Source organism: Colossoma macropomum, unplaced genomic scaffold (assembly GCF_904425465.1).
Source record: "Colossoma macropomum unplaced genomic scaffold, Colossoma_macropomum, whole genome shotgun sequence".
Lineage (NCBI taxonomy): Eukaryota > Metazoa > Chordata > Actinopteri > Characiformes > Serrasalmidae > Colossoma > Colossoma macropomum.
This window is the reverse complement of record NW_023495303.1, coordinates 840,001-862,669: the sequence shown is the minus strand read 5'-3', so window position 1 is coordinate 862,669 and position 22,669 is coordinate 840,001. Positions and strand designations below refer to the sequence as shown.

General features: G+C 40.4%; 1 protein-coding gene across 1 annotated transcript in view; it reads right to left on the bottom strand.

Annotated features, from left to right (window-relative positions):
• ahr2 (aryl hydrocarbon receptor 2) overlaps positions 1-21,678 on the bottom strand; it is a 95,817-nt gene extending 74,139 nt beyond the window's left edge. Inside the window, exons 1-2 of the mRNA XM_036562060.1 lie at positions 21,266-21,678; positions 104-291 (exon numbers count right to left, since the gene is read on the bottom strand). Of these exons, the coding sequence (XP_036417953.1) occupies positions 104-291; positions 21,266-21,324 (247 nt within the window). The 5' untranslated portion in view covers positions 21,325-21,678. The remainder of the gene's footprint in view (positions 1-103; positions 292-21,265) is intronic.
• Between the last annotated feature and the right edge of the window lie 991 nt (positions 21,679-22,669).

Genomic DNA, 22,669 nt, shown 5'->3' with positions numbered 1-22,669 from the left:
TACTAGGTTTCATTTAGTTCTAGCCATACTAGCATGTTGGAAGCTCAAGCCATAGCTGAAAGTATAAGCTCTTAGCAAAAAGATGGAAAGGCAAGAAACCCACCGTTGAAGAAGCTCTTGACCTTCAGGTAGCCAACGCTGAGCCTGAGCACCGAGAGTTTGTCCAGCCGAGAGCGCACATCCTCGGAGAAGGGAAGCAGGTTGGTCAGCTTGTCCAGCTCCATATTAAGTCGATCCCTGTGCCGCTTGGACGGGTTCGACTTGGCGCCCTCCGGCGGAGGGGGCTTGGGTCTGAAGAAAGAGGGAGGAAGAGTTTTAGATGAATGATGCAAAGCTAACGCTAGTTAGCACCGCAAGTGCACTGCACTCGTGTGGGCTATATAGCACCATGTCATAAGAACACCTTATATCTCCAGAAAGATTTGATTTGACGGTACACTTTCCAAAAAAAGGGTACTAAACTGTCCCTGAGGTGGTACCTCAGGGGTACGTCTTCAGTACCTTTAGTTCGGGAACATAACTGTACTGTATTCCGTTGCAATTATATGTTCTTAAGTTCCACTGACTGAAACACTCTGTCTCAACTCTAAGCTTGTTAGCGTATCCAAAATAACAGATATGCACCTTTCCCCTGTGAAAGTGAACAAGGTATACACGGTGCACAACTGGACCTCAAGGACCATGTTGTACCTTTCAGAGTACATTCATTATTTGTACCTTGAACAACTATGCCTGTTCAGCAACCTTTCTTTTAAAACAATGTGTTAAAACAGAAAACAAAGGCACACAAAATGAGTTAAATGGGTAAGACAGGTATGTGTGTTGCACTGCAAGTGAAATCATGTTAAATTTAATTGAAATTTAATTAAATTTAATTAAATAAATGTCTAATAATTCTCATTTCTATTCACTTCAAGTGAGTCAAATTCTCATTATAGGCAGATAATTTTGTTTGTTGTTGCCAAAACAGTGAGATAATTTCACTTAAAACAAAGGTAAAAAAAGGTTTAGAATCAAATTACATAATCTTTTTGACAGGATTTAAGATCATTTTATTTGCCAAGATATCATTTTTTTGCAGTGTGTCATTTAACACATCACTTTTTGGAGGGTACACGTTATTCCGCCCACATGATAAGTGACGCAAAAGCTTCAACGATGACTGGTTCTGATCAAAACTTTCAAATATGTGAAAACGGCAATCGTAACCATGGAAAAAGTTAACTTCTAAAAACTCCTTTGCCATGACCCTGCGAACGCCGCGGCTCCCTTCTGGGCTCGGCCGAGGGAGAAAAAACGTCTCTGCAGGCTGAAAACAATTAGGAGCTGGTCGGGATTTTGTTTTGGTACAAACAGGCCTAAAAATAGGTTGGGGGGCTGGTGGAGGGGGGGATGGAGCTTGTTCTGAGAGCTCCTCCAGCGAAGAGACAGAGCGAAGGGATTTGTTCAACATCTCTGGGGAGATAAGGGCCAATCATGCGAAAACATCTCAACTCTGACCTCATTTCCTGTTTCTGCAATGTTCCGATCAGAGGGCGAGTTAGGGAGGATCGGCCGAGTGTGACACACGGAGGAGGAAAAATAAGCGCTGAGGCTTTGCAGATGATCAAATGATTCCCAGGGATGACACTGACTCGTGACCACCAAGCTTGAGGCCTGTGAAGGCAGCCATTTCATGAATGGAGCGTTGTTGATGAGGATTTGTTCCTCAGTCTCTCTCGCTCTTTCTCTCTTTCTCCTCTGTGAAACATCTAGAGACGCTTCAAAAGTTCCCCGTTTCTCAGCGTCTTATCTCCAGATCTGCTGTGTAAACCACTGGTGAATTTTCTTTTAATAGAACTGGAAGTTGATCCTTATCAGCGTACTAGGAATCTGTGCTATCTGGGGATAAAACAATCAATCCGATGCTGAAGAATGATCTCAGGGTAACTCGTGGGCGCAAGGAGGCTTTAGTGCTTTGCGTATCATTTGCATAATTAGTTATATCTCTATATGTGATTCCAAAGTCTTGGGAAACTTTCACATTACTCACTCCAACAGTTTCAGTAAACGCTAAAAGCAGTGTTCTCAGCCTTGCGTCGCCCGCCTGTCCCAGGGACAGAGCAGCCTTGTGGAGAGCCAAAGCAAATCTTTTCACAACAAATTTGCCGTCTAGACGCTCGCCATTAATTGGTAATTAAGTCCAGCTGCTTAGCCCGGCCCAGCTTAACGATGAGGCAGATGACACAAACCTGCTGCTACAGCAACTGGGGCAAGAGGCTGGTGCCAAGCAACGCATGACAGGAGAAACCCTGCCAGGCGGCTGTCACTGGACAGACGGCCCGGCTATTAGCGATTACAACGGCACATGCCTCGGCCTCGGCCAAGGCTTTGTTCAGTGGGAGCTGGCCTAACAAGGCAGGAGGGCGTTCTGTAGAAAGCCATCTTAGCAAGACAGGACGGCGTTTTACTGAAAGACAGCACAGCAGGGAGAAAGAACAGTTTCCTAAAGGATAATTAAGCAAGACAGCAGGTCATTGTCCTGAAAGCGAGCCTAGCAAGGCAAGAGAACAGTTTACATAGCAAGAACTGCAATAAGAAGACAGAGGGCTAGCTTAGCAAGACAGAACAGTTTAGGGCTGGTTTAGCAATACAAGAGGGCATTTTACTGAAAGTTAGCGTACCAACATCTTCCAAACAGGCCACTTAGCAGGACACGAGGGCATTTTACTCAAAGCCAGAATAACAAGACAGAGGCCTATTTTTTAAGATAGCTTAGTGAGTCAGAACAGCATTTTATAGAAAGACGCCATAGCAAGGCAGAAATTTATTTAAGTGAAACTACACAGTTTAACTACACATGCAGGCATTTTGATGGAAGCTGGTCTAACAAGGTAAGAGAACAGTTTACAGAAAGGCAACTTAGCAAGAAAGGACAAATTGTACTAAAAGACAGCTTAAGAAGAACAGGAGGCTGCAGGAAGGCGTTGTACTGAAAACAGAGCAATAGTTTAAGGCTGGTTTAGCAATACAAGAGGGCGTATATCTGAACGTTAGTGTAACAGGACAGGAGTGTGTTTTATTTTGAAAGACTGCTTAGCAGGACAGGAAAGCATTTTACTGCAACATAGCTTAGCAAGTCAGAAGCACATTCCACTGATAGTTAGCTTAGCAAGGCAAAAGAGCATTTTACCAAGAGCCAGCACAGCAAGACAGAAGGGCATTTCAATAAAAGAAGACTTACAAAAATTAGCTTATCAAGATGAGGGAGTGTTTTACTGAAAGCCAGCAAAGGCAGCAAACTAAAGTGTAGCTCAGCTGAACAATAGAGAATTTCAGCGAAAGACAGTTTTCCAGGACATTTGTACATGTTTACTGAAAGGCAGCTGAGCAAGACAGGAGCTCATTTCACTGAAGGCCAGTCTAGCGAGGCAGGAGTGCATCTGAGCGAAAGCCAGCATGGCGTTCTTGGCCCTTTCGCCCGTAATGAAGGCCATTATCGAGGTCTGAGCTGGGCCCTTACTGGAATCACAGTCATCAACTGTGGGGCTTTAACTGCACCCCCCCCCTGCCCCGTCCCGCCCCGTCCTCCCCGAAAAAAACCATCCGTCTGCCCAGAGGAATCTCCGCCGTAACTCGAGCCGGCCCGACAGACCCTAATTATGTTTTCCCAGAAATAAAGCAAAAGTGACCTCAGAGGAAAAGGCCGGCGGGACAAAAGGCAGCATTCAGCTTCGCTCCTTGGGCTTTTGCGGGGCAGTGCCACGTGGGCATCGTCACCGCTGGCACCCCGACAGCTCACCTGCTCTTCTGTTTTCACGGGAATTTCCATGGACTCATCGATACATGCCAGTCACAAACAGAGCCGGAAAAAAAGAAGAGACGCGGATCGGTTTACAGTTGGCATCCCAGCTGCAATCACTGCAGCTCTGATGTGCAGCGCAGGCCAGCGACCAGGACGGAGAACCGTCACGATACGATGCACATGATACGATAGGATGCGATACATTGACAAAACACGCTTACAGAAACGTCCCAACTCTGAAATCTTATCTGTTTAGTCACCATAACAACATCAGTTTGGACCAACAGCTCCTAAAGTCCTAAACCCCAGATCAGAAAACTGTCACGATCATGAATTTTATCTGAAAATTAATTGTGATGTAAATAATTGCAATAAAGGATTCCATTTCATCATGAAATGGTTCTACTTTTTGCATGTTTAAATGGCTCTTTGCATGGTGAAATGGTTCTTGGGGATAATGGACAATGTGTTGTATATGGTTCTATATAGAACCTTTTTGAAAATGTTTCTGTGTAGTACCAAAAACGGTTCTGCTTTGTCAGAACGTCAAGCTTGTAACGATGGCAGAACCCTTTTTGGTGCTATATGGAACACATTCTCCATCCATCTGAAGAACATCATGAAATGCTTTTATATAGAAGGGTTCTTTAGTAAAGGCAATGGTTCTACTTAGAACCATGAGCTCCATATAAAACCATTTGCGTGTTTAAATGGTGCTTTGCATGGTGAAATGGTTCTTTAGATTGATGGAGAACGTGTTGTATATAGTTCTATATATACAGAACATTTTTGAAAATGGTTCTGTATAGCACCAAAAAGGGTTCTGCAGGGTAGCAGAACCTTTTTGGTGCTGTATGTATATACAGCACATTTTCCATGACTGTTTCTTAGCTGTATTTTGCTCTGTTGGGCTGCAGGATCCAGTATTTAAACTCCTCTGTAGTGCACTATGTAGGGAGCAGGGAGCCGTTTGAGACTCAGCCACAGCGTGAGAAGAGGGGCCGCTGGATTGGTGCTAAATAAGACTCGCGGTGCTAATCTGGTGACAAAAAAAGTTCTTATAAAGTGAAAGTTTCTGCATTAAACAGTGCTGTGTTATCATATGTTTATTGTTATACGACAAAAAGTTAAAAAATCATGAAATGACCGCGGTGAACGGCGATGGATGACGGAACGCGTCCATGGTTGTTTAGCAACGATACCATAGTCTAAACGAACTACATTTCTTGTCGGAGTACTTGTTTATGTCTATGTTTATTATTATGAATAATAACTAAAATTCTTTTCTGAAAAAGTGTGTATTTTATCATGTTGGCCACCGTTTTATAAAAGCAATAAGCCACCTGAGGCTGTGCATTACAGTGATGTTACCACTGGGAAGGGGGTTTTACTCCGCTTTTACGCCGTGCCTAACAACACCCTTCCCTGTGAGACAATCACAGTACCGCACAGCCTCAAGTGGCTTATTGCTTTATTATTAACCATTTTGGATAATTTCCATCGGCCCAATTGTCATGAAATGTTTACGTTTAGAGTTTTGGGGTGTAAATGATGGAGACGGTGTGTTTTTATGGACTCTGCCCAAAAACAATCACAGCAGATACAGCAGGATTCATATAAACAATGAGTCCACAGTCTAGAGCCGACAGGAGGATCAGCGGAACTGAAGCCTTTTGTTTTCATAAGAATGTCATCATCGCTGGCACTGAGAGCACACCTACTTATAAAAGATGGTTCTTCACTGAGAGCACACCTACTTATAAAAGATGGTTCTTCACTGAGAGCACACCTACTCTTAAAAAAGACGGTTCTTCAAGGGTTCTTTAGTAAAGACAATGGGTCTATATAGGACCAACGCTTGCATGCTTAAATGGTTCTTTGCATGGTAAAATGGTTCTTCAGACTGATGGAGAATGTGTTGCATATGGTTCTATATAGAACCTTTTTGAAAATGGTACCATATAGCTTCTATAGTTAAAATTTACACATCAACCCTTTCTGGTGCTATATAGAACCATACACAACACGTTCTCCATCAATCTGAAGAACTGTTTCACCACACAAGGAACCATTTAAGTTAATTTAATTATATATGGAACTCGTAGTTCTAATTAGAACCATTGCCTTTAATAAAGAACCATTGAAGAACCATCTTTTTCAAGAGTGTAGAAGGTTGTATATGGTTCTATATAGCAGCAAAAAGGGTCAATGTCAAGATTGTAACTATAGTAGAACCCTTTTTTGTGCTATATAGAACTATTTTAAACAAGGTTCTATGTAGAACCATATGCAACAAATTCTCCATCAATCTGAAGAACCTTTTCATCATGCAAAGAACCACTTAAGCATAGAAATGGTTGTATTTGGAATGTGTGGTTCTAAATAGAACCATTCCCTCTAATAAAGAACCCATTTTCAAGAGTGTAGGATCATCTGCATGCTTAAATGGTTCTTTGCATGGTGAAATGGTTCTTCAGATTGATGGAGAATGGGTTGTATATGGTTCTATATAGCACCAGAAAGGGCCGATGTCTAAATCGTAACTATAGAAGAACACTTTTTCCATTTTCAAAAAGGTTCTATATAGAACCATATACAACACATTGTCCATCAATCTGAAAAAGCTATTTCACCATGCAGAGAACATTTAAGTATGAAACAGTTCTATACAGAACTCATGGTTCTAAATAGAACCATTTCTTTTACTAAAGAACCCTTAAAAAAGCATCTTTCTCAAGGGTGTAGAATCATTTGCAATGCTAAAATAGTTCTCTGCATGGTGAAATCGTTCTTCATATTGATGGAGAGTGTGTTGTATATGGTTCTATATAGAACCTTTTTGAAAATGGTTCTACATAGCACCAAAAAGAGTTATTCTATAGCTACAATCTTGACATCAACCCATTTTGGTACAATATAGAACCATATACAACACATTCTCCATCAATCTGAAGAGCTGCCATAAACATGGTTCTTTATGGAATTTGTGGTTCTAAATAGAACCATTCCCTTTAAAAAACCCTTGAGACCCATCTTTTTCAAGAGTGTAGGATCATCTGCATGCTTAAAGGGTTCTTGCATAATGAAATGGTTCTTCAGACTGATAGAGAATGTGTTGTATAAGGTTCTATATAGAACCAGAAAGGATCTATGTCAAGTTTTTCCATTTAATGTGTCGTGGAATGAAACTGTTCAAACATCATACAGTAATATAATAATAATCTCTCTACATATTAAATAGGAGCACAAAGTGAACAGCTAATATTAATAATAGTGCTATGAAGTAAAAGCTGAAGGTGAATATTAGACTTTATCACCGTATCCTAGAAACAGGAAACTACAACAACAGTGGCCACATGAAGTTAATTATAACCTTCTGTTTATTATCATAATTGTTATAATCTCTAATTAATGACTAATTAACCTGCTGACAGCGTTAATGATGATCTATGCTTTAAAAACACTGAATCAGTAGAGATTTATTTCTCTCTCTCTCTCTTTTTCTCTAAGTCTCTCTCCCCTCTCTCTCTCTTTCTTTTTCTCTCTCCCCCCTCTTTTTTTCTGTATCCCTCTCTTTCTCCTCTCTCTCCTCTATCCTTCATTCTCTCTCTCTATCTTCTCTATCTCTCTCTCTTTCTCTCTATCCCCTCTCTCTCTCTCTCTCTAGCCCCTCTCTCCCTTACTCTGTCCTCTCTTTCTGTCTTTATCCCTCTCTCTCTCTCTTTTCCCCATGTATCCATCTCTCTTTCCCCCTCTCTCCTTCGCTCTCTCCTCTCTCTCTCTTCCCCCTCTCTCCTTCGATCTCTCCTCTCTCTCTCCTTTGCTCTCTCTCTCCTCTCTCTCTCTTCCCCTCTCTCTCCTTCGCTCTCTCTCTCTCTCTTGCTCAGCCATGAATCAGATTCACTGTAAAGTTTGCCTCTTTAGTTTTAGCACTTGAGCTAATGTATCTAACAAGTAATAGAAGCTTCTAATCACTTCTAAGCTTCTGATAAGTTAGCATCATGCTAACTGCACACCTGAACCAGGTACCAGGTAATCTCTAACAGACCTGATTATGAGATTTCATCACTTATATATATATATATATATATATATATATATATATATATATATTAATTTCTTAAGATGTTCTTCAGAGTGGTTTGGTGTGAAACGCTCCGTTCTAGATAAACTTACCGAGTCAGAACTGTTTACAGTGGTGGTGATAGGAACCAGACGTCCACCTCTAAAAGCTCCCTCACAGAAAGTTACTACATGAAATGGTTATGAATTCACTGCCTGATGACTGAGACACTGTTTTAGGATAGTTTTGAGAATAAACTCCATTCATGGTGGAGGGATACACAATATGCAGGGTGTTGTGAGGCAAAATAGTCCCCAAATAAAACTTATTATTTCAGATTTTCCACTGTTTTCCATCATCAACATTCCATATAAACTCAGAAGACTCGTGTAGGTTCACTGGTGGTTCTGGATAGTAACTAAAATGTCTATATTTGTGTTGTAGTCATGGCGACCCCTGGTTCCTATCAGCACCACTGTAAAGAAACGGACATTAGAACTATGTATGAGGTCAGCGAGGGCAGCCGGTGTAGACCGAGCTTATCTTATCCTAACTCCCATGATGCACCGCAGTCTCTAGTTTCGGAGTTTCCGTGACCTCGCTCCGTCGGGAGGCTAAACGGCCCCCGCCCAGACGCTTAATCCAGCCCCGCTCGAAAAAAAACACGCCCCTCAGCGCTATTTAATTGGGCAACTTCCACCAGCGCCAGGCGTTCTCCCCTGATAACCCCCGCTAGAACTCGCACACATCTGGTTCTGATCACACACACACACACACACACACACACACACACAGAAAAAGGCCAATAAACCTAAAGCTGGCTTCCTCCACAACGTTCTTGTATGAATTTCAGAGTGTGTGGCTAACCCTGACTGATCTGGCTATGCTAACACAATCCACACTGTTCCTTTTGTCCAGCAGCAATGTCTTACAACAACAACAACAACAGAAGACATGTGCTCTTCCTCTGGGACTTGTAAGGGATGGCTTTTCAAAAAAAAAGTCTAGTTCTCCAAAAATGTAGCCTTGTTTCTTCACACTTCTTGAGAGCTGTGAGGCTAATGCAGCTAACAAGCAATGGAAGCTTGCTAGCAGCAATTAGCATGGTGCTAACTGCATGCCTTAATCAAACAGACTTGTTTATGTATAAAAACAGACAAAAGTTCTGGTAAAACTGTCTTTAAGTTGGCAGCTGATGTCTTTCAGCATGCTTTATATCCTTTTGTCCATGTTTATGATGGTATTTATGAAAAAAGTCACTTGATGACGCTTTTTCCATCCCATTTAGCGCTACTTCAACATCGAAAAACAGCAGTTCTCTTTACATCTTTACCAAATAAGTGAACACAGTGCACGATTTTCAAGCCATCAGTCAATAAATGTCAAAACATCTATAGAACAACTGATAATGATAAACTGCTGCTAACTAGGACAGAGAAGACGGTTAGCATTAGCTTTCCTAGCACGCTAACAGCCCAGCCCTGCCCACCATAGAACACAGTGCAAAAAAACAGTATCTTGTAAGGTAAAATTATCTTAAATTTAGTCGATATATCCGATATTTCTCTGGTTGAGATTTTTGTAGGTGTATTTTAAGATCATCTCACTTATTTCCAAACATTTTTTACTTGTTTTACGTGATTTTATTAAGTAAAATCTTCTCACTATGTTGGCAGATGCTTTGCTTCTATTTAGAAATGTGCTTGAAACCAGCTAAAATATCTGCCAGTATAGTGGAACAATTTTACTGAATAAAATTACTTAAAACAACTAAAAAGCTGTATAGAAATAAGCTAAATAATCTTATAATAAATGCACAACCATCTCAAAATAAGAAATATTAGATGCATTGACTAGAATTGAGATAATTCTACTTGACAAGATGCCATTTTTTTCAGTGCATGTTTGATTCTGGCTAACTGAAGCACCGACACAAGCTTAGAAGATTAAAAATAATGATTCAGATCTGAGAGAGTGAAGTCGAGAAGCCGCAGAAGAGACAGAAAAGCTATATTAAACCTGTGGTGACTGGGTCTTTAGCCTGATGTGCTACCTTAGCGTTAGCTTAGCCAGCAGCTACAGAGCCAAACAGAGCTGCACACCACAGTACAGGCTTGATTCTGAAAACTGACACAAATTTAGATGATAAAAATGTTTGAGAGAGCAAAAGTGGAGCGACCGTGAGCTGAAATCGAACCTGTTCTGTGGTGTTTAGTTAGCTTAACACCACAGAACAGGTTCGTGCCTCACCACAGCATGGCTGTAGCTAACTGATGCTAAAATAACACCCATTTAGAAAACTGTGCGCCCGTTTAGAGGAACCCAAACCCATTTAGTCAAGTGGCTGGTGTTGGAGTGAAAGCTGAAATCGAGCGTGTGCTGTGGTGTTTTGGGAGGGAGCTCAGTTTGCTTAGTTAACAAGCCAAACGTGCCACACCACAGCATGGCTGTAGCTAACTGCCGCTAAAATAACACCCATTTAGAGGACAGTGTGAAATCGAGTGACTGGTGTTGGTGTGAAAGCTGAAATCAAGCGTGTTCTGTAGCTCTTTGCTGTGGCTGAGCTGTTAGCATGCTCCGTTTTTCTGAGGTTTTCTGGTGTCGCTAGCTTTCGATGAGCTTCCACACCACCAATCAGTGAGTTCTCTGAAATATAAATGGGCTGAATGCGTTTGTTCACCCGTTCAGACGTGGAACAGAAATTTGACAAGTCATAATTTTGAAATATCATCATTTTCCCGTAGCACGAGATACCATATTATTACCACCACACTGCCCAACCCTAGATAACAGTAGGTCAGAAAGTGTCAGAATCAGGTCTATTAAGCATTACTGAACGACTTGACTCAGTTTGAAGCAAGTGATAAATTAGGAATGCAGTTAGCACCATGCTAATTAAAATACACTGGTATTGCTCCACATAAATGGGCAGCAGTGCCCAAATGGCACCCACTGGGTCAGTTACCGCCTCAGGTTGGTAATCTAAACTAAATATTCTCCATTTCAACAGTTTGAAGTCCCACAAAGACGTTGAACTTCCCGAAGAATCTGACTGATATAAGTCACATGACCTGAGATTTACAGTCTCCTCGCAGCTGAACAATAACGCTGATATTGAATAACACCTGTTGGCTGCAGCCTCTGACGGCTGGCGACAACACTGAGAATATGGCTTGTGAAGTGACACTGGCAAACGCTGTGAAGTTGCCTCATTCCAACTCTGCTTTTGTTGAAAGGGAAAGTTTGGGGGAGGGCTGAAGTTTCACTTTGCTGTTCACATCACCTCCTCCTCTGTTATGGCCGTTATACCAAACAGCTGGTCTGGTGTGGCCCAAACCTGTGAGCCAGTGACCGACAACTCAACGCCAACTACTATTCCAGGTGTAACATCAAGTTTAACTTCAACACCAACACCAACTCCAACTCCAACATCAACCCCAACACCAACTCCAACACCAACTCTAACTTCTATTCCAGCTTTAACTCCAACCTTACAGCAATTCCAACTTCAATGGTAACTTTAACTCAATATTAATTCCAATACCAATTCCAATCCAAACACCAACACCAAATCTAACTTGAACTCCAACCTCAACTGCAACTCCAGTACCATCACAAACTTGAATGCCAACTACAACTTCAGCTCCAAATTCAACATCAGCTCCAATTCCAACACTAACTCCAACACTTACCCTAACATCAACACCAATTTCAACTCCAACACAAACTCCAACACTAACTTCACCTCATATACCAACTTCAACAATGCTAACTTCAACTTCAAGTTCAACTCTTCAATGCCATTTTCAACTCCAAAACCAACTTCAACTCCAGCTTCTATTCCAGCTTCAACCTCAGCTGTAACTCCAATTCCAATGTCTACTTCAGTGCCAACTTCAACACCCACTGCAACTCTAACACCAACACAAATTTCAACTCCAACCTCAACTACAACTTCAGCTTCAACACCAACTTTAACACTAACTTCAGTACCAACTTTAACTCCAACACCAACTTCATCTTCCATTCCAGCTTTAACTCCAACCTCAACTTCAATACTAATTCCAACTCCAACTCCAACTCTAAGTTCAATTCCAACTTCGATTTCAGTTTCAACTCCAACCTCAACTACAACTTCAGCTTCAACACCAACTTTAACACTAACTTCAGTACCAACTTAACTCCAACACCAACTTCATCTTCCATTCCAGCTTTAACTCCAACCTCAACTTCAATACTAATTCCAACTCCAACTCCAACTCTAAGTTCAATTCCAACTTCGATTTCAGTTTCAACTCCAACCTCAACTACAACTTCAGCTTCAACACCAACTTTAACACTAACTTCAGTACCAACTTTAACTCCTTCTATTTCAGTTTCAACTCCAACCTCAACTGCAACTCCAACACCAACCCTAACACCAAAACCAACTTCAACTTCAACTCCAGCTTCTTTTCCAGCTTCAAGCTCAGCTGCACCTCCAATTCCAGTGCCTCCTTCAGCGACGACTTCAACACCCACTGCAACACAAATTTCACCTTTAACCTCAACTACAATCTCAGCTTCAACACCAACTTTAACACCAACTTCAAAACCAACTTCAACTCCAGCTGTGCGTTGTTACTGTTGCAATAAAGACTTTATTTCTCATTAAGTCATTCTTTTCTCTTGACAATCCCAGATTCACATTTTAGTTTTTGCGTTCACACATAAAAGAATCATTTCTCCTTTCAACAGTGCAGCAGATAAACAACTAATTATACAAAACACAGCTACTGCACACCCTCACTCTCACACTACTCGTCCTGGTTATGTGGTTTACAGGTGTTTCATTTCAGACACTTTGTAACGAGCAGTGCTGATGGAAATGAGTTGTTAGTAAACTGGAGTTCTGCGGCTGAACCTGATTCTGCTGGTACGCTGTGTTTTCAAACCAGCGTCCGGTTACATGGATAATCATTAACGTCGGTACAGGAACACAAACACGCCGCAGAGAGAGGTTACTGCAGGCTCTTTCAGTTTCCCTCAAAAGCACCTCCGCAACGTGAAGGACAAACAAAAATGCGGTCAGCAAACCACAATATGCAAAACATGCATTCACATGCCTTGCTTCTGTATGTACCCTTGGGTTTGACTGTGTGAGGCCTGCCTGGGACTGTAGGACTGTTTTCTTTCTGCCCACTTTTAATGCTGTTTATAATCTATTCATTACTATTCAGACATTAATGCTACGACATGAATATGTTCACCTTCTCATTTCTACTGTTTTAAGTCTGCTCTAAAGTATATATTAAGTAGTTAAAAGTTGGGCTGGACATGAATAGTCGACTATTCAGACATTCATTTGTTGTGTAGTACTCAATTTTTAATTTTGGCTGTTTTTGGCTAAATGTAGCTTATCAATAAAGGCAAAATGCAAACTACTGTAATGTTCAGGGTTCTCGGGAGAAACCTGGACGACTCGAGGCTACAGTCCATAACACATTAAGCATCCAGCGCTAACAGCTAAAAACACAGTCCTCTGCTCTACTCAGGAAAACCCACCACTCCCCCCCAAAATCAGGCTCTACAAAATAAAAGTCCTCGTATGAATGAACCTAAAACAGCCCAACACAAACTTGTCTTCTCGTTAAAAAACGGAACTACTTACACCACGGCGCAGCGACGTCACAATACATTTTGTCAGCACAATCTAGCCCACCACTAACAGAGGCTAGCGGGCAGTGCTGTGGGAGCCACATCGCTCTGCGAGGAAAGCAGCTAGCCTGGAGATGCGGATATGCTTTCAACACGAGTGTCGCAGATTTTGGGACCGAACCACCCCCTCCTTCTTGGGGCGAAGCTTCGAATATTCGCTGTTGATTACCACCGAAGCTCTGGAGCCCGAAAATGATATTTGGGACAGGCCTAGCAAAAATGTAGTGAAATTGTGCAGGAAAAAAATATTGTTTTTGAAATAAATGAACATTATGGACAATAACGGACAACAATGAACAAGGGGAAATTTAACGTTATAACTCAGAGCTTCTGAACTGCCTGGAGATGGGTTAGACCAATCAGAGGCAACCAAATCTCCATGTGTTGTGACATCACAACCATAATTCACTGGCAGTCTGGCTCACTATATTCGAGAGTCAAGATTTAAACCAGAAAAGTCTGGTCTTCGTGGCAAAAAAAAGGCCTGAGCCTGAATTTATACAATGTAATTGCAATTGAAACCGCAGTGGCAGTATTAGTCAGAACAATGGCAATTAGATATTTAATTTAATTTCATTTTAATTTAGATATTAAATTAAATTTAAATTAGACCAAGTATTTCTGGGATTTTGGACCAAGTCTTTTGGTCCATTCGTTATATATATATATATATATATATATATATATATATATATATATATATATATATATATATATATAGCTGTTGTAGGAACAGAACCTTATATCTCCAAATGGTAACTTTACAGGAGAAGGAAAAAACCTACTTTACTCTTAATGGAAGTCAATGGACCCAGAATTTTTTCCAAGTCATTTTGGGCCGTTTCCTTTGGTCCATTCTTCATGACATTTACACACAATGTAAAGGACAACAGGCATTTTCGAACTATGTCAAAAACTGAAAAATGACAAAACTACCCAGTATCTCCATTTTTGTCGTTTTGTCATTTTGCAATTTTTTATAAAATCTGATAATATGAAAAGTTACCAGGTGGTTGTTATGGGTCCCATTTTCTCTGTAGCTTTTCCAAAAAACATCTCCACAAAAATGCATATCTTGTACTTGTAAAGACTGTACATTAAGTAAATGAAGGGCCTCTAACGTTTGCTCAGTACTGTGTAACCTGTTCTGTGTTGTTGAAACTTCGCTTCCACACCTACACACTGCAAAGAAAGAGCAAACTCATCAGTCCTTTTCAGTTTAGGCCTTTTCAGAGGTTCTGACCTGCGCCTTTGTCATCATGACTGATTAGACGTGAGGAAATCTTGACCCAGTTCTCTGAATGGGGAGAGATAGAAAGAGAGAAAGAGAGAGAGAGAGAGAGAGAAAGAGATAGAGGTGTACTTTTCTACAGCATTCCAGCTTCCAGCAGCGGTGTCGAGCGTGGGGGTCCGGTTACACACGGCCTCAATAGGCTCTTTGTGTGAAACTCCGGCTCTGCTGGAAACTTCGCGCCCAGCACGGCCTGTTCAAACGTGGAGATAAACCTGCTGAAGGTTTAAATCTCGATAAAAGGATCGCACCCGACGGGTGGCGGCCTGCTGGAGACGTAAACAGGTGCGTTAGTGGCCTTAGCAGGCTACAGCTATTACTGTCATTGTGCTACAGCATTAAAAGAAACAGTTTGACAAAAAAATCTAAATTTACACACTTTTCCATTCACCCCAGATGGGTTGGAACATGTTTGGAGTCCAAATCTTGCTTCTTTAGTTTAGAACTAGAGCGACATGGCTAAGAAACACTGCAAGTCAATAGTCACCCAAACCGTTTCTGTAAAATTACATCACCTGAACTTCTCTCGTCCTACTCAAACTGCATCCACCTCTTTGTTAAGGTCATACAGTCTTGTGGATGTGGTTTAGAGAACAGTATGACTCACTCTGAACTATAATAATGAACAAAACTTCACACTGTGGGCGGCCACTTTAGACAAAGGCGTCTGTGTTCACAAACCACCACAGGAGTCGGGTCAGTATTTGCGACATAACAAATATAAATATGGAGCTGATCAGTCTGTCTTTGTGAATACCAGCTCTGGTGTTGTCTGAAGCTGCTGTTCACACTTTTAAAGTACTGTATTAGTGCTTAACCATGTTTATTCTAACGACAATACTGAATATGAATATATCAATACCTGTATACATAACATTCTCAGGTGGTCCAAAACTTTTGCAAACCACTATGTAAATTACGTAATTGGAGTCGAAGAGTTAAAATAAGGAGAACACTGCAGCCCTACGAGTGGGTTAGTAGCCCACATCAGAAAGATAAACCTTAAAAAACCTGCCAAAACACAGTTAACACAGTTGTCTAAAGCTGCTGTTCACACTTTTATTCACTATTAAATGCGGAAAGGGCTCTTTGCATGGAGAAATGGTTGTTCGGACGTAATGGAGAATGTATCTAGAACCCATGGTTCATTGCCGTTACTAAAGAACCCTTGAAGAAGCATCTTTTTTTAAGTGTGTAGCTCACAGTGAGTCACACTGTGTTCTAAACCACATCTGTACAGCCTCAATGAAGACCTGGATGCCGTTAATAATGCGGTGCAGGATGCGGGAGGAGAGAAGCTGTGGTGATGCATTTCTACAGAAACAATTTGGGTGACTATTGGCTTCTAGTGTTTGCAAGCAAAGTTAGCCTTATCAATGTCCAGGTCGATCCTGAGTGGGGTAGAAGGGAAAACTGGGTAAATCTGATTTTTTGCCAAACTGTTCCTTTAAATGCTGTAATGTTATGACATCATTACATTTTTACGTGCAAATTACACCTAATATTGACTATGTACATGTAATCATAGCTGAAATATAATACTGTTACATAACTAGTTATGCAGTAAATATAAATTACATATAATTTACAGTTGTTTGCAAAAGTTTGGACGTCAAACTGGTTAAATTACATGTTGTGTTGATTTCCTAAGTGTAAATAAGTGAATACGTCCTCTACAGAGACACACTACTACACATTTTAATACACAATTACTGTTTATTTGCTGAATTTAACAATATATCACATCTCATATTGTTTGTTTTCCAATATGTTAAACTGAGCAACTGAACAGAAACTGTGCACTAAAATTTACAGAAAAATACCGTATTTAAATTAATTTCCTGTAACTTATTTACACTTCAGGAAAATGTTATTTGTCCAGAAGGTGTTCAAACCTTTACATACGACAGTACATTCTGTACTGACGGGGTCAAATAGGGTTGGGCGGTAGGCCTAGAATAGTAACTGTAAATATTGGCCTTCCTCGATGACAGGTGAGGAAACAAATGACTGCAAATGTACTGTATTAGTGTTTAACTGTGTTTATTCTAATGACAACATGCTGAATATATGAATACCTGTATACGTAACATTCTCAGGTGGTCCAAAACTTTTGCACAGCACTGTGTAAATCACCTGGTTGGAGTTTAAAGGGTTAAAAAAGGAAAACACTGCAGCCTAAGGGTGGGTCAGTAGCCCAGGTCAGAAAGATAAACGTTAAAATACCAGCAAAAACACACTTCACACATTTCTGGTGCTAACAGAAAGCAGGGCTGGGTGATATGGTGAAAAAATTATATCACGATACTTCAAGACGTTTTCACGATACACGATACGTATCATGATTTTATGCTTTTCTGAGATTTAATCAATCAGAACAGACAAAGAAAAAACAGAACCTGTGCTACATGTAAATATACTACTACTACTACTACTACTAATAATAATAATAATGACAAACCTACAACTATAATGAATTTTATTCAGCGTTTTATGGACTATATCCAGTTAAACAGGCTTAATTTGTAAACAGGCTCACTTTGTAATGAAACATGGTTAGTCAGTGTTTATTACATACTAACGATATTCATGATGTGCTTAGAAAAACATATCGTCACATAATGTATCACGATAATGGTTAAATATCATCATATTACCCACCTCTAAAAGAAAGACATTATAATCAGATTAATTTAGGACTGGGAAACAGACAACATCGTTATTGTGATGGATTCCCTCGTCAAATTTCCCATAATCCTTTTCTGAGCGTATCGTGAATATCGTCAGTGCTTAGAAACACCCCAACTGCATGTTTAATTACAAACACAGCATAAATAATTCTGTTTCATTGGATTTATGCAAAACAGTGTGTAAAATATTGAATGCACATCATTGTATTCACAGTTTTTGAAAGTTTTTAGATGAAAAAAATCTAAATATATATAAACATATATATATATATAATACATAATATATATAATAAATATCATCACAGAAAGTTTCTGTAGTATCACGATATTACACTACCGCCGTATCACTCACCTCTAACTTCACATACCTAAATACAACAGCTTGAGTCTAATTAGCAATTTCCTTGTTATCTGCATTAATTTTAAAGCTAATTTAGGGCATCAAATTCCTAAACGTCCATGCAAAACCTTCACTTAGCTACAATCTGCCTGCAAAAGTACAATAAAAGTGAACACAGTGATGTAAACAGCAACACTGGACGAACGCTGCTAGTTATAACAGAGAAACACATAAACGCCCAACTTTCCCTGTGAACAGCACTGATTTAAAAGCCTATTTAGATCATTCGCAGCATTTAAGAGGTCATTTACATTCCTAACAGTCAGTGCAGAACCTTCTGTAGACCTGAAACTAGAATAGAATCTAAAACTCTGTCATTTTCAGGGCCCAAAGTCTACGTTTCCTGTGAACTGCACTGACTTTAAAGCTCAAGCACAAAAGTGACCTTCTAATTAGTGAATTTAGCTACTTTAAGGTCACTTATTGCTGACACGGCTTGTATAATCTCCATAGAAAAGCAACGACCAATAGAATGGGACGCTCTGGAGCAGCTACATGAGCCTAAGGTCATCAGGCCCAGTGCCAAGCGTGGGCTAGAGGGGTATAAAGCCCCCCAGCATTGGGCTGTGGAACAGTGGAACTATGTTCTCTGGAGTGATGGAGCTCTATCTGATACCTTTGGGATGAGTTGGTGTGACCATCCTACATCAGTACCTGACCTCACTAATGCTCAATCAAATCCTCACAGCAATGTTCCAACATCTAGAAGCCTTTCCAGAAGAGCAGAGGCTGTAACTGCAGCTCAAACTCCCTATTAACACCCCTAATTTCAGAAGAAGTGGTGTCTACAGGCTTTTGGACGTGCAGTGTTGGTCACAAACAGCTAATATGAGAGCACAGGCGGCCCTAAAGGTCAGTTCGGCCCAGCAAACCAGTGCAAAACTGAAAAGCACTTACTTTTAGTTACCTAACATACAAACGCTTGGGCGCTCCAGGTCAAGTGACATGCTTTCATTGGATTTCTAAGTGAAAGTAAGTCCTCCATAGAGAACAGACAACTTTGTCTGCTAATTTTAGCACCGAACTTCTGTTTATGTGGTGAAAAAATAAAAAATGTAACATAACCTTTTACTCCAATGCGTTGAATTCAGCATATGAGCAGTAAGTGTGTATTAAAAGGTGAGTTCTCTGTGGACACATATGGATATACGACCATATATGTACATATATCATAAGGAATCAAGTATGTATTTCAAAATATATGAGCATATATGTTGTGTTTGTGTGTCAAAGTATCAAATACTGGACATAAATGCATAATATATGGATATATATATATATATATCCATATATATATATACACTTTAGAGCAACAAAGAATATGCATAAAAATCTACATAGAAATATTATATAACATGAAGCTAGTATATATGCTGTCCATATAAGAGATGCATTTCTCAAATATTATTATATATGTGCTACACATATATGTTTGTATATGTTGATATATGGCTGAAGATATATTGCATATTTGAAAATAGCCCATTTCAAATAATTTGGCATATATGTCACATATGCATGCATATGCGAGAAACATACGTTGTCTATATATGCTAACATATATACTTGAAATGCATATATTGCCATAGATCAGATTTCCATATGAGGGAGGAGGTGTTACTTATTTTGACTGCAGAAACATAAACATGTCATTTGGCGAGGGGTGCCCATACTTTTGCATACGACTGTATATGATGCAAAGTCCAGCGTGCTGCGTTCCTTTTGATGTTGAAGGCCTATACGGAGCCTATAAGGGCGCGTTCACACTCCTAGAGTCCAGAAGCCAAAGCGTTTTTTCAGCCTCGCTGCCTTTAAGGTCTGTAAACGCGCGCGTGCGTTTGCATTCCCTAAAAAACTTCCTCAAAACTTTTTTTTATTTATTTATTTATTTTTTTTTTGCAAGAAGTGGAACAAAAGTGGGACATTAACAAGCTCCTGCATGGACGCAGCTCCGCCGCAGTTGCGTAAGACTTTGCGTGACTTAAAAATATGTTAATTTGAGTTTGGGTTGGGGGGGTGGGGGGTGGGGGGGTTGGGAGGAGGGAAGGGGGGCAGAACGGGGGAGAGTCAAAAAAACGTGTTCTTATGAGGAGCGTAAAAAAAAGAGAAGAGGGGGGAAAAATAGCCTATCGGATTACAATAACAGAGCGAGGCCCCGCCCACTCGGCCCTCCTCGCCCCTCCCTCCCGTACGCATCGCGTGAGAGGGCCGCCAGCTCTCGCGACTTGATTATGATTAATGCAAGACACACACATACATACACACACATTCACATACAAACACATACAGACACCGAAAACGTGTATTACTATCTTTCCCGGCCCTTTCGTGTGTATTTGTACTGTTTCTAATAACAACTTTATTTATTTAGTTAGTTAGGTTTTGGTGTAAAAGGGGCGTGGCGAGCTGCCAAAAGTCCCCACGACGACTTCATGTTTTCAACAAACTTAGGCTGGGTCCCCACAAAGCACCACAAAACACACACAGTTTGAATCTGCACAGTAAACAGCGAGTCTGCGGAGACTATATGATGTTAAACTCCTGCATAAACTTGTTTCTGGCTCTTTTAAGGCGAATTCAACGCTCGTGAAGGCTCGTGATGACCCTAACTAACCATCACAGCACTCTGCATAGCTTATAATGCCCAGATTAAATCGTAGGCAATGCATACTGGCTTGTTTGCATGCTCGAAACCCTCCACGCTCACTGTTCCGTTCATTTACGTTAAGCTTAAAGGGGAACTCCGTCGATTTTTCAAAATCCCTGCATAGGTCACGCGTTGTGATGTAAACAGAGTCATTCAGAGAGGTTTGTGTGCGATGCTCCGTTCTAGAGAAACTTGCCGAGTCATAATTGCTCACAGTGGTGGTGATAGGAACCAGACGTCCACCTCTTAAAGCTCCCTCCCAGACTGCCTGATGTCTGAGACATTGTTTTACGATAGTTTCGGCCTTGAAATCCATTTATGGTGGAGGGATACATAACATGTTGTGAGGCGAAGTAGTCCCCAATAACCTCCCACTATCATCAACATGATGACACGTGGTGGTTTTGGACAGTAAATAAAACGGCTGTATTAGTGTTGTTGGCATGACGACCCCCGGTTCCTATCACGACCACTGTAAAGACGTTTCTCTACCACTCTGACCACCGAACTATGCAGGGGTTTTGGAAAAAAATGGGTGGAGTTCCCCTTTAAGCACGGCGAAGCAGCAAAACAAAGCGAGTTCAAGTTCATGACAACACGAGCCCCCTTCTCTTTCTCTCTCTCTCCCTCCTTTCTTTCTCTTTCTTTCGCTCCGTGTCCCCCCCCACCCTCTCTCACCCATCGTGCACTCACATTTTCTGGACGGGCTTCTTCCTCTTCTTGCTCGCATAGGTGCCTCCGCTCCCCAACATCGTGTCCCCTCTCTCTCTCTCTCTCCTCACTCTCTCACAGTGTCTCTCTCTCACTCTCTCTCCCTTCAGCGCCTCTGATCTCCTTCAGCGCGACACAATGTGGCTCTATTTCCGCACAGAAGTTGCGAGCGCCTCAGCTCTGCTGTCCTGTCCGAGCGCAGACGAGTTCAAACGCCAAAACAAGCTCCTCGCGGGGCATTAAAGTCCTCCCGGCGCGCGATTACATCCAGAAAAAGAGGAGAAGCGAAGAAAAGGAAGGAGTCGAGAAAGTTTGTAGTCTCCTCCTGTGGACGGCAATGGCGTGAGCTGAGCGAATTTTCCTTCTTCCTCTCTCTCTCTCTCTCTCTCTCTCTCTCTCTCTCTCTTGCTCGCTCTCTCACTGTATTTTTTCTGTAAGTTGTCACTCTCTACGGTGAGGGAGGGGCGGACCTGCGATGATTGGCCAGCAGGGCGGCGCTCTAGCCAATCAGAATCTCGCTTTACGGTCTGAAACGTTACGTATGTGGCTTCTTCGCGCTCTGATTGGACGAGAACTTTTTTCTTTACTTTTTCTCTCCCCCCCTCCCCCTTCTGAAATTATGAATGCCAAAAAAAGGCGCTCTTAAGGTGGAACGGGGGAAATAGATACAGTCAGTATCCAAAGACAACGGTTTAAAGTAATGACGAATATGAAAAAAACATAAATAAAAAAAAATAAAAGTAAATATTTGATCAAATATAATAAAAAATAACGTTAGTTATAAAATTAAAATTTTAAAAATAGAACTAAAACTTAAATATTAAAAAATTAGTTATAAAATTAAAAAAATAAAAAAAACAATTGATAATTTATTATATGATACTAATTAAATGCAACAAAAAATATTAGTTATTAAAATAAATATTTTAAAATGTAATTTAGACTATATTATTTATACTGTTCAAATATAACAAAAATAATATTAGATATAAAATTAAATATCTGAAAATATAAATTAGACTTTATTATTTTATACTATTCAAATATAACAAAATAATATTACTTATAAAATTGAATATTTTAAAATATAATTGATACTTTATTATGTTATACTATTTTATAAATAATTTCATAATTTAATTTAGAAAATGATGATAAATATTTTAGTAAAGATTTTTAATGCATGATAGGACCATATATTTATTAACAATTTTATTGCGGCTCAGATTATAAAGTATGCATTTATCATGCATGATAGTAAATTACATAATGTAAAGTATACATATGTAATAAAATATAATTTCATTCATGAGGAGATCTGAAGATTTCCTGACTCTGAGCTCTCTGAGGATGTGCAGTTAGCTGCAGATACGATCACAGATTGCA